Source organism: Sceloporus occidentalis, unplaced genomic scaffold (genome assembly GCF_023333645.1).
Source record: "Sceloporus occidentalis isolate IW3139 unplaced genomic scaffold, rSceOcc1.0.p SCAF_6, whole genome shotgun sequence".
NCBI classification, from domain to species: Eukaryota; Metazoa; Chordata; class Lepidosauria; order Squamata; family Phrynosomatidae; genus Sceloporus; species Sceloporus occidentalis.
In genome coordinates this window covers 49,551,861-49,564,350 of record NW_028316986.1, presented here as the reverse complement: position 1 = coordinate 49,564,350, position 12,490 = coordinate 49,551,861, and the positions used below count along the sequence as shown (strand labels likewise).

The window sequence follows — 12,490 nt, the reverse complement described above, 5'->3', positions numbered from 1 at the left end:
GAATTTTAAGACTAGAGAACCAGCACTCTCTTAAGAGGCATTCTCCTCAATCATACAGTACATGTAAAAGATAAAAAGAAATAAGCAAAAGTTTGCAGACTTCAAAACTTTCAGTGCTCTTGCTTCTCTTTTTTATTTAGTCTGCTATCTTGACTGTGATATTGTCTTCTACCGAATTAATCATAATCTTCTGTTTGAATAAAAAAAAGAAAGGAATAGTTTTGATTCTTGCCAAAATCATAGAGAATTCATACATGGTTAAATATTCAAGAAAGAGACCTTTGGTCCCCCCCCCCTCTTTTTTTCCAATTTGATTTGGAGGTTTTCTTAGTATTTGAAGAACTCTGTTAAATCTCAGTTTATAAGTGAAGCAATTTAGTTCTCAAGTCTCATTTTCCATGCTGGAATGGGTTGTGTTGAAGACACCTTCTGTGTTTAACGGTATTTGTTGACTATGTTCAGTTGTACAAAATTGGAACATGGTTCTTATAACGGTTAAAGAGTTGCTGCTTTGGTAAAGGATGAGACACGTGCTTATAAAATACCACACACTGACATCTGTTTTTGAATTTAATATTTACACTATTCGTTGTAAGTTTAAAGTAGGCTTTTCTCTAATATATTATTGCGTAAATGGCCTTCTCATATAGTTGGTAATTGTTTCCATATATATGTGTGTGTGTTTGTGTGTGTGTGTCTATGCAGCTTTGGAGAGTAAGACCCTTACGTTCCTTTGGCATTTTCTGGAGCATTAAAGTATTTCCCCCCACCCTTACTAAGTTGTCTTGTAGCCATTTGACATAAAATTTTCTTTGCTTGTTTTGAAAACTTTATTTAAAATACTCTATTTTCTCTTTCAATGGGGAGGAGAGATGCTTTGTTTCCTTTGTTGATGTTGTTAACTGCCGTCAAGCTGACTTTGACCTATGGTGTCCCAATGAATGAGATACCTCCAAGTTACCCTGTCATCAACAGCCCTGTTCAAGTCTTGCATACTCAGGGCTGTGGTTTCCTTGATTGAGTCTACCCATCTGCACTTTGGTTTCTCCCTTTTCCTACTGCCTTATACATTATCAAGCATTATTGTCTTTTCTAGGGAATCCTTTCTTCTCCTTTTATGTCCAAAGTATGATAGCCTCAATTTAGTCATCTTAGCTTCTAAGGAGAGTGAAGCTTGATTTGCTCCAGGATCCACTTATTAGTCTTTTCAGCAGTCCATGGTATCCATAGAAATCTTCTCCAGCACCATGTTTCAGATGAGTTTATTTTCTTCCTATCAGCATTCTTCACTGTCCAGGTTTCACAGCCATATATAGACATTGGAAATACAATGGCATGGGCAATCCTAACTTTAGTAATCAATGATATATCTTTACACTTCAGGATCTTGTCTAGTTCTTTCATAGCTGCCTTTCCAAGTTCTAGTCTTCTGATTTCTCGACTGTAGTCTTCTTTCTGTTTATTGACTGAAACAAGGCATGGGAAATCTTGAACTATTTCATTGTCTTCATTGTCTGCTTTAAAGTTGTACAAAACCTTATTGATTTATATGTGATCCTATAAATTTATGTGGTTAGACAAATTTGAATGCTTTGAAATGGTTCAGCAAGCAGTGAGCTAAGATGAAATGGGATGATCAGGTCTCAAATGTTTAGTATGTGTAGTTGAACCACAAAAAAATTTGCAAACACTTGCAAGGGATTTTTCTTGTTTGAGGTAGAAGAATCCATCCAAACGTTTGTAGATGCTAAGAAGATTTTGTTAACTCATTTTGCCTTGAATCCTATCTCAGAAGAAAGGCAAGATAAATAAATAAATAAATAAGTTAGTTTTCAAATGCAGATAACATGTTTATTTAAACTAGTAGAATGTTTACCTATTTAGGGGAAATTCATGGTTGTTTCAAATTCCTGTCTTTGATGAAAACTGAAGTCTTGAGTTTGATAGGGAGAAATCTATATAAAATTAAAAGTGAAATTGTTTGTTCTATTTTATCCATGCTCCACTGTGTTGAAATCAGAGTGAAAGAGAAAAGTCCTGAAGGAATTCATTCAGCTTTCTCCTTTGGTAGACTTACAATATAACTGATATATAAGACGTAGAAATTAGTGAAAGAAAGATTGGAAATGATAGAAAATTAAAAATGAGTATTTGCTTGGTATGTAGAGCAAATATCTGGAATTTTATCTTGGACAGATATGAAAGCCTCTAATCATTTCTTCTAATACTTGTTTCACAGACTTTAATATGAAATTTTATTGGCATGAATATTGTTGGAGCATCCAGTCATTTTACAAAGAACAATCAGCACAGCTTAATCACCAAATTGTGTTTTCATTATCCTATCAGTAATTTATAAATAAATTACTTTATAAACTTTAGCTCTCTCTGGGATGACCTTCATTTAACACAGTGTAGATTAGCTCTTGGTGTCTGCTGTAGTAAAGTAATGACAAGATTATTGTTTAAAAATAATATATGCTTTATCCACTCTGTATTCAGATTGTAACGGGAAAAATTTGGAATACTACATGGCAGGGGGTTGGCCTTTGTGGTCTCTTCCAACTCTATGATTCTATAATTCTACTATGGTAAATATTGGTAGGTCTCAGAGGGTGCTACTCGGGGACTGTAGCTCCAGTAAGAGGTACCTCACTTGTGGGGTTCCTCAGGGGGCTATTTTGTCCCCGATGTTATTTAACATCTATATGAAGCCGCTGGGTGAGATAATGCGGAGTTATGGTGCTGGGTGTTATCAGTACGCTGATGACACCCAAATCTATTTCTCCGTATGTCGTTCGTCGGCCTCGAATTCCGATGGCATCTCTTCTCTCAATGAATGTCTTCAGGCGGTAATGGGCTGGATGAGGAAAAACAGATTGAAACTGAATCCAGACAAGACGGAGGTGCTCATGGTAGCGGCCCCGAGACCAAGAATTGGGTTGCAACCTCCAGTCCTGGATGGGGTCACACTCTCCTCCAGTGACTGTGTTCGCAGTCTGGGGGCGCTCCTTGACTCGTCGCTCCTGATGACAAATCAGGTAAATGCGACGGTCAGGAGTGCCTGTTATCAGCTTCGGCTGATACGCCAGCTGCGCCCTTTTCTGGAAGTAAGGGATCTTGAGACTGTTGTGCACGCGCTGGTAACCTCACGCCTTGACTTCTGTAATGCACTCTACATGGGGCTACCCCTGTGCTTGACTCGGAAATTACAGCTGGTTCAAAACATGGCAGCCAGGCTTGTCTCAGGAACATCTAGGAGGGACCACATTACTCCGGTTTTGAGGTCCCTCCACTGGCTGCCTATCAGCTTCCGGGCCCAGTACAAGGTGTTGGTTATCACCTTTAAAGCCCTAAATGGCTTGGGTCCAAGCTATCTCAGGGACCGCCTCCTCCCGTACAATCCTCCCCGCGCTCTCTGGTCCTCTGGGAAGAACTTACTGCAGCCTCTAAAATCTAGGCTTGCGGCGACCTCCCAGAGGGCGTTCTCTGCTGTCGCCCCCAAACTCTGGAACGACCTGGCAGATGAGATCCGTCAGATAACATCATTAGACAGCTTTTAAAAAGCGGTCAAGACGGATCTCTTCCGGCAGGCCTTTCCAGATTAACCATCCCGGCCCAGGTTCCCTGATTCCCTCATTCCTCCCGTGGCCCCATCTTAGTGATGGTTGAGGATCAACAGAGGGATATCAGGGTTTTTAGGTTTTAATTGTTGTTTTTATGCTTTGATATTGTGTTTTTAATATGTTATACTGTTTAATACTGTCTTAAAGGGGGGAGGGATAAAGTGTTTTTAATTGTTATATTTTATATTTTACTGTTGTCAACCGCCCGGATTGGTTTGCCATAGGGCGGTATACAAATAAATATTATTATTATTATATTATTATTATTGCCAGCACTTGTCTAATCGCTGAGTTATCTCATTTTATTTATTATGGCAAATGGCCAGCATAATTGCTAAGTTAAGCAGAAGATGATACTTGACATTTGGTGAATACCATTTCCCAAACTGTTACAACAATGGGAGAAGAAGTCTCGAGATGCCATCTTGGAATTGGACAGAGTTTACCTGGGAGGCAACCTAGTTGTGTACTTATTGCTACCATTAGAAAAATATATCCTAATGTTCAGGTCCCAGATTTAAATATTTTTTTAAACTGAAAAGAATCCTATATGGCCAAAAATCTCCACAGTTTGGAATTGATACTGTGTGAAAAGTGCATTTGTGTGTGTAGAAATGCTATTTTTAACACAAAACCCCATCCATATACACTTTTCATACAGTGTAAATCCCAAACTGTGAAACTATAATTTTCTGCTCAGAAAAAAAGTTTATTTCACAAGAAACATGATTTTATGTGTAGAAAGAAAATGGTGTCAAAAGCCATCAAGAAAAGCCAAGGGATTCATACACTGCTCCAGGTTATATTTTGAGTTTGCACTACCACAGAAGTCTCAGACAAATCTCTTTTTTTCTTAAATAATTGTTACTTTTCTTGATTTTTCCATTTCAGGAGCAAGAAGACCCAAATAAACTTGCTACCAGTTGGCCGGACTATTACATTGACCGCATTAACTCCATGGCTGCAGTAAGTAGCTCTTTTATTCTAGTTGAAAAGTAACTTTCTCATAGAAATGGTAGGGGTATTGCTGGCTTGGAGAAATAGTGGGTTATGTAGAGCTTTGTCTTATCAGTTTCTTATTCTGACAGGGCCTGACTTCTCTGGGACACAATAATTCGTCTCCTTTTAAATGAACTCTGAAAAATTCTGGAAGTTTCCAACCCATTTCCTTTGTGGAGAAATGAAAGTGTGTAGCAGTATTGTACTGAGTGGCTAAGAAATGGAACCAGTGAAAGGCAGGATATAAAATCAGTCAGTCAGTCAATTAATAAATTTCCTTTTTATTTCAGTTTAAAAAAACATAAAAATTAATGAACGTTCATTCTGGTTTTTTGCTCGCTTTCCTCTAAAGCATACTTTTTTAAAAGAATAATCTCGTCATTACTTTACTACAGCAGATATCAATGCTATAACAATGCCTTCATGTATAATGTATGTAATAAACTGCATTTTTATTGGTGAACTGCATCATAAAATTTAATTTCTTAAAAAATATGTTAGCATAGAAATAGAATAGAAATGTTATTTTTACCCTGCCTCTCCCACAGGATCGAGGCGGCTTACAATCCAGTAAAATATAGCAATAATATAGTAAAATGCAACAATATAGTAAAAATACAATAATATATAATACAACATAAAACCCATCCCTCCACCCTCCAACCCATAGTTCACAAATAATAATAAAATAACATCTAGATTAAGACAACAATCAAACATCAGAGAGATGGGCATCCTAGGGTTCTCCATATGATAGTCAAAGGGTGGCTGGGTGAGATATTCAGGGAAGCCATACAACTGCATTGAATTTAATTATTCATTAAATTTATATCCTGTTTCTCCACTAAAAGTAATGCACAGGGTGGGTAACAGTTTTTTCAGGAAGTTTCACCAGAATGCAAATGAAATACATTTCTTCTCCATCAGAAATGCCTGAGGAATGGATCTTGGCATCTTGCAGTACTTATAAACACAAGAAAATCATTACCCTAACTATCTCTGCTTTCTTTCCCTCTTCATCTGAAATGTAAGCATGCAGATGTTTGGGGCATTCCTCTTTCTGTCTTCAGTAGTCTAAGCTGAACAATCCAAATAAACCCATTTTCTGCTTTCATGGGGGAAGAGAAAAGTTACTTTTATACCACCGTGTTGCTTTTGGACACTTGTCAATATTTGCTCTCCAATATATATTTACACTATGGAAGGGCTTGCAAATGAAAGATTTCAGCAACTCTTTAGAACAACGCAAGAACCATATGACATTCAAGGAATGGGTCAGAGGTCATCAATACAGCTGTAACACATTTATTTTTTGTGGCTTGGAAGTAATTTACTTGGAATACAATAGCTTTATAGGATGGAAGAGAAAATACATCTTTCTACATGCCCCTACAAATAGATGCTAATTCCACTTGTCTGATTTTTGCTTCTATCCCCATGGGGAAAAAAGCAATAGGGAAAGAGGAAAACCTTCCTTATGCAAATTTTAGGATTTTTATATGGAGGCTGTTTTCAACAAATGGTTCAACATGTTATATTGAAGTGACAAAGTTGCTGCATGTGGCTGATGTAGTTGGTGCATTAAGCTACAAAGGCATTCCTGTCCACTGCAGAAATGTGGGACTCCAGGCTCAGTCCAGGTATACACCCAAACTGTGAATGAGAGTCTTCAGGAGAAGTGTAACACTATCCACTCCATTCCCTGATCACTTTTTCACCTGACTAGGAGCATCTTTGTCTTATCTGGATTCAGCTTCAATTTGTTCACCCTCATCCAGTCCTTTAGTAATCCCAGCTAAAGGTAAACGTAAAGGTGGTCCCTTGGCATGAATGTCTAGTTGTAACCGACTGTAGGGGTGGTGCTCATCTCCGTTTCTAAGCCGAAGAGCCAGCATTGTCTGAGGATTGCTCTGGTAGTCATGTGGCCAGCATGACTCCACCAAATGCTGTTACCTTCCCATTGAGAAGTGGTACCTATTTGCCTACTTGCATTTGCATGCTTTTGAACTGCTAGGTTGACAGAAGCTGGGACTAGTGATAGGAGCTCACCCCATCACGCATCACCCAGGCCTCACACTGCAAACCTGATGATCTTGCAATCAACAGTCAGCATCTTAACCACTTGAGCCACTGCCACCCCTAGACACTGGTTTAAATCTGAAATGGTTTCTTTGCAGTTAGGTGGAAAGGAAAAGGGGTTGGGTCATCAGCACATTGGTGGCATCCTTAAGACCATTCTCTGGCTATCTATCAATTGCTCCTCTAGCTTAAGGAAGAATAAAATTCTAATGCAACTGTGACATTTTGTGATGGTAACACTTGTGATTCAAACCCACTTAAAGTGTGTGAGGGAGTGGGATGATAAGCTACTGCAGAAGGAGAGAGTGAATGAGCTCCATTTGATATTCATGCCATTGAGATTGTCAGAAAAATTATTTCTTAAAATCATAGTTGGAGGGGATCTCAGGAGCCATCAAGTCCACTCTCCTGCTCAATGGCGGATTTCCAGCTAAAGAATCCCCAGCAGGTAGCTTTCCAGCCTCTTTTTGAAGATGTCCACAGAAGGAGATCCCACCACCTCTCTAGGTAGTTGATTCCAGTGCTAAACTAGTCAAGACATTGAAGATTTTCACACATCATCATTATATCGTTCCTTTATCATCCCAAAGTGTAGTGGAATCGTCATAACAGATAGATGATTCCAAAAGATTTTCACATGAGGCTGTTAGTGTTTTTAAAACGTTGATATATCAGAATTCAGCAATTCAGCTGTTTTGAAATCGTTTTGTAATCATTTATTGCTGAATTCTGATATATCAACATTTTAAGAACACTATCAGCCTCATATGAAAATCTTTTGGAATCATCTATCTGTTATGACGATTCCACTACACTTTGGGACGATAAAGGAACAATATAACGATGTCATGTGAAAATCTTCATTCCTTCTAATGTTCAGTCAAAATCTATCCTCCTGTAATTTCAACCCATTAGACCTGGGCCTATCCTCTGAGAACAGGCCTGACCCTTCTTTCTCTGACACTCTTTGATGTATATATAGAGTGCAGTCATATCACCTCTCAACCTTCACCAAGCTGAACATGCCCAGCTCCTTCAATCTTTCCTTACATGTTTTGTTCTCAATACCTGTTCAGGTCTTCTAGAAAAGATCAGAAGACTTTGAGTACTTCAGTTCGTCTTTCTGGCTATTAGTCTATGCTGGCATGAGAATAAAAACAAAACAAAACTTTATATCATTGTTTTCTCTTAGTTGGCCACCATATGAGGAGAGGAAGTAACCTTGCTAAGTGAATTTGACTTCAGGATAGATTTGTGTGTGCATCCTCCCCTCCCTCTTTCAAGTTAATTCTACCTCTGTGCCATCTGTACAGCATAAAGGGTCACATCACTTCACCAGTTGACCACCCTGAAATTTTGACATGTGTTGGCATGACATAAATTGCAAACACAAGGTAACACAGAATAACTTGTGGGGAATGGAAAGTGGAATAAAGAGGCACTCCACTGAAGGAGAGATTTTGTCTGATTTGCACTGGACCTTATATGAAAGGCTTTGCTGTTTTAAAGATGTTATTATAAGTGCCTTGGAATGCTGGAGCTGTTTTTTCACGTTTGTCTTTGAGGTACATTTAAAATGAATCCAAGTGAAAATCTAGATATGTGGGACAAACTAAACATACTTACTCAGAAGTAAATACTGTTAAGTCCAGTGGGACTCTCTACCTAGCAACTGAATTTAGGTTTTAATCCACTGTTACTCTAAAAGGTGTGGGGGCAGTCAGCATCTCCTTGGTATGTTGAGGGAATTATTAGCTCAAAAGGAGGCCTGCAAGAGGTGGGTAGTTTAGGGGTGCTTTTCACCTATGTATACTAGTATAGTACTAACTAAAGAGAGACTCCAGTTTCATTGAATATGAGCGGTTTGTGTAGAAATGTGCAAAGATGGACACAACACACAAAACCAATGCAGCCTGAAGAACCATATGAGGCTAACAGAATGGAAGGCGTGTGGAAGGTTGGATATTGAGCAATTGGGAATTAGAGGAGGTGATAATAGAGAAGGGTCCACAGAAGATGAAGAGTGGCTTTGACAGCATCTGGGGGTGACATAGTGAGAGGGACCCTCTGTGCACACAGGGTCCACAGACAAACTGTGAGTAAGGTGGATAGGGCGGATATTTGCAGCCTTATGGTGTAACAAAAGCTTGATGGGTTTTCCTATGGAACGACTGATGGCTTTATCGCCAGAGTAACAAAAAATTGATAGGATTTTAGACAACCCCTGGATAGTCAGACAGAAACGCTGAATAAGAACATAGCCTGGGGTGAGGTGGATGTTTTATCTTTAACCACTTTGTGATGGGACTCGCTTAGTCTCTGTTGGAAAATATGTGGAAAGCCTCGAGGAGGATGGAGTAAACAGCCAACTCATTTAACTTTTATTGTACTATTTAAGTCTACCACATGTCCTTGGGCCAGCATGCCTTCTCACACACGTATCTTCCTAGTGTCCCAAAGATCATTATGACCTCTTAAAAACATGTCTATTACTGAGAGGGGTGTAGTGTATGCTAACATCATAAGCAGAATTTCATCTCTATCCAGCTTTGTTGCTAGAGGTGTTGCTTTCGTGGTGATGAGCCAGACAATATCTTCTGTTTAGTTTTGGAAGCACCTCTTCTTGATGATACCTGGGTTGTTCAGTAGCCTTAAATTTCTCTGATCTTTTGTTCAGTGATGGATTGGTAGCTTTCTTTGCCTTATCCATCCAGATGCAGACCCTGTATGCTTTTGATGAAGAAGAAACAGAAATGAGGAATAAAATAGTTGAAGACTTGAAGACAGCTCTACGGACTCAACCCATGAGGTAATTATCCATCTTCTTTCCCGACATTACACTTCCTTTAGGTCAGCAGCTGAAATGAGCTGGCATGGAGGAATACAGTACACTGGTACCTCGGGTTACGAAATTAATTCGTTCCGCAATTCCTTTCGTAAGCCGAAAATTTCGTAACCCGAAACACATTTTCCATTGAAAATAACTAATGCGTTCTATGACCTCAGACTGAACCTGCAAGTCAAAACAAAGGCACAATAGAGGCCTATTAAGCTAAGTACCCTACAATACAAGTTGCCTGAGGCACTAAAGAGCTTAACAATGACTGGCAGGTCCATTCTAAACTTTCTAAAGGATAAAGAAAAAAAGTTTTTTTCTTATCTTTGATGGTTCTGGCATCTCAGAGTGAGGCAGGAGGAGGAGGAGGAGCTCTCAAATCATCACAGCCATGACCAAAGCAACCCCAAATCTAAAAAAGCAACCCCATGGTCACACTCTATGGCCCACATCAAATCAAGGCCAAACTTTCAAAACTCACACCCCACACCCCACACTCTCAAATCATCACACCCATGACCAAAGCAACCCCATGGTCACACTCTATGGCCCGCATCAAATCAAGGCCAAACTTTCAAAACTCACACCCCACACCCCACACTCTCAAATCATCACACCCATGACCATACCACCCCAGAACTCAAACCCAAAGGCCAGAAACCCCAAATCTGAACATGCAACCCCATGGTCAGGCCCATTCTAAAGGATAAAGAAAAACAGTGTTTTTCTTATCTTTGCTGGTCTTGGCATCAGAGTGAGGCAGGAGAAGGAGGAGGAGGAGCTCTCAAATCATCATAGCCATGACCAAAGCAACCCCAAATCTAAAAAAGCAACCCCATGGTCACACTCTATGGCCCACATCAAATCAAGGCCAAACATGCAAAACTCACATCCCACACTCTCAAATCATCACAGCCATGGCCAAACCACCCCAGAACCCAAACTCAAAGGCCAGAAACCCCAAATCTAAAAAAGCAACCCCATGGTCACACTCTCTGGCCCACATCAAATCAAGGCCAAACATGCAAAACTCACATCCCACACTCTCAAATCATCACAGCCATGGCCAAACCACCCCAGAACCCAAACTCAAAGGCCAGAAACCCCAAATCTAAAAAAGCAACCCCATGGTCACACTCTCTGGCCCACATCAAATCAAGGCCAAACATGCAAAACTCACAGCCCACACCCCACACTCTCAAATCATCACACCCATGACCATACCACCCCAAATCTAAAAAAGCAACCCCATGGTCACACTCTCTGGCCCGCATCAAATCAAGGCCAGACTTGCAAAACTCACAGCCCACACCCCACACTCTCAAATCATCACATCCATGACCATACAAAAGTGTTTTTCTTATCTTTGCTGGTCTTGGCATCTGGTCCTGGCATCTCGGAGTGAGGCAGGAGGAGGAGGAGGAGGAGAGGGGCAGCCCAAAAAGCCAAATTTAAACCAATTCAAGCAATTTAACCACTTCATCCAATTCAAGCAATTTAACCACTTCAGCCAATTTATCCAATTCAAGCAATTTAACCAATTCAGCCAATTTATCCAATTCAAGCAATTTAACCAATTCAGCCAATTTAGCCAATTCAAGCAATTTAACCAATTCAGCCAATTTAGCCAATGCCACCAATTTAACAAAGTTAACCATTTTTTTAAAAAGAATTTGGTGTTTTTTTTAAGGGTCACCTTTTTTTTAAGGGTCACCTTTTGCCTTCTTGGATGACGGTTCTCCCTCTCTAGTGAAGAACTGGTCCAAGGATGTCTGCTTTTGCCGGCCCTTAAGCAGGTTCTTAAAATGGCTAAGGCAGACATTATCAAAATGGGCAATGGCATGGCTGGTGAGCACCTTCTCAGGGTGGTGCTTCTCCACATATGAAGACACATTGTGGAATTGCCGCAAAATGTCTTTAATTTCTGCCGTTGGCAAAGATGCCCCCGCAGCCTCCTCCTCCTGGCCCCTGTCGAAATGGAGCACGTCCTCATCCACGGCCGAGTGTTGCATCGCCGCCAAGGCCTTCAGGTCCTCTGTTGTCAGGTCCTCGTTGTGCTCCTCGATGAGTTCCTCCACGTCCTCGTTGTCCACGTCGAGTCCCAGGGACCTTGCGATGGAGACGATCTCGTGCACCTCTTCCTCTTCACCTGGCTCAGCACCCTCGGACTGTGACCCTTCCAAGGAAGAAGCATCAGGCCACAGCTTCCTCCACGCAGCAATCAGGTTGCGCCTGGTGATCTCCTGCCAGGCCAAGTCCACCATCTTCAAGCACACCACGATATCAAAATGCTGCTTCCAGAACTCTCGAAGGGTCAGCTGTGTGCTCTCCGTCACATCGAAGCAACGCTTGAACATGTGCTTTGTGTAGATCTTCTTGAAGTTGGCGATCACCTGCTGGTCCATGGGTTGCAAGAGGGAGGTCGTGTTGGGTGGCAGAAACTGGACCTTGATGAAGGAGAACTCATCAAGGATGTCCTTCTCCAGGCCATGCGGGTGCGCAGGAGCATTGTCCAAGAGGAGGAGGCACTTCAAGGGCAAATCTTCTTCCTCCAGGTACCGCTTCACTGTCGGGGCGAAGACACTGTTGATCCACTCGACGAAAAGGAGGCGTGTGACCCATGCGCGGCCATTGGAGCGCCACATCACTGGCAACCTGTCCTTCTGGATGTTGTGTGCCTTGAAGGCCCTTGGATTTTCAGAGTGGTACACCAACAGGGGCTTGACCTTACAGTCCCCGCTGGCATTGGCACACAACGCAAGTGTGAAGCGGTCCTTCATAGGCTTGTGGCCTGGCTGTCTCCTCTCCTCCTGGGTGATGTAGGTGCGGCGAGGCATCTTCTTCCAGAAGAGGCCCGTCTCGTCGCAATTGAAGACTTGCTGCGGGACGTAGCCTTCCTCCTCCACCATGGCCTTGAACTCGACGACGAATGCTTCGGCGGCCTGGTGGT

General features: G+C 41.3%; 1 protein-coding gene across 2 annotated transcripts in view; it reads left to right on the top strand.

Annotated features, from left to right (window-relative positions):
* DAAM2 (dishevelled associated activator of morphogenesis 2) overlaps nucleotides 1–12,490 on the top strand; it is a 306,075-nt gene that overhangs the window by 175,125 nt on the left and 118,460 nt on the right. For both annotated transcript variants that reach the window (XM_089529577.1, XM_089529576.1), the window contains exons 4-5: nucleotides 4,518–4,592; nucleotides 9,419–9,513. In XM_089529577.1, the coding sequence (XP_089385703.1) occupies nucleotides 4,518–4,592; nucleotides 9,419–9,513 (170 nt within the window). The remainder of the gene's footprint in view (nucleotides 1–4,517; nucleotides 4,593–9,418; nucleotides 9,514–12,490) is intronic.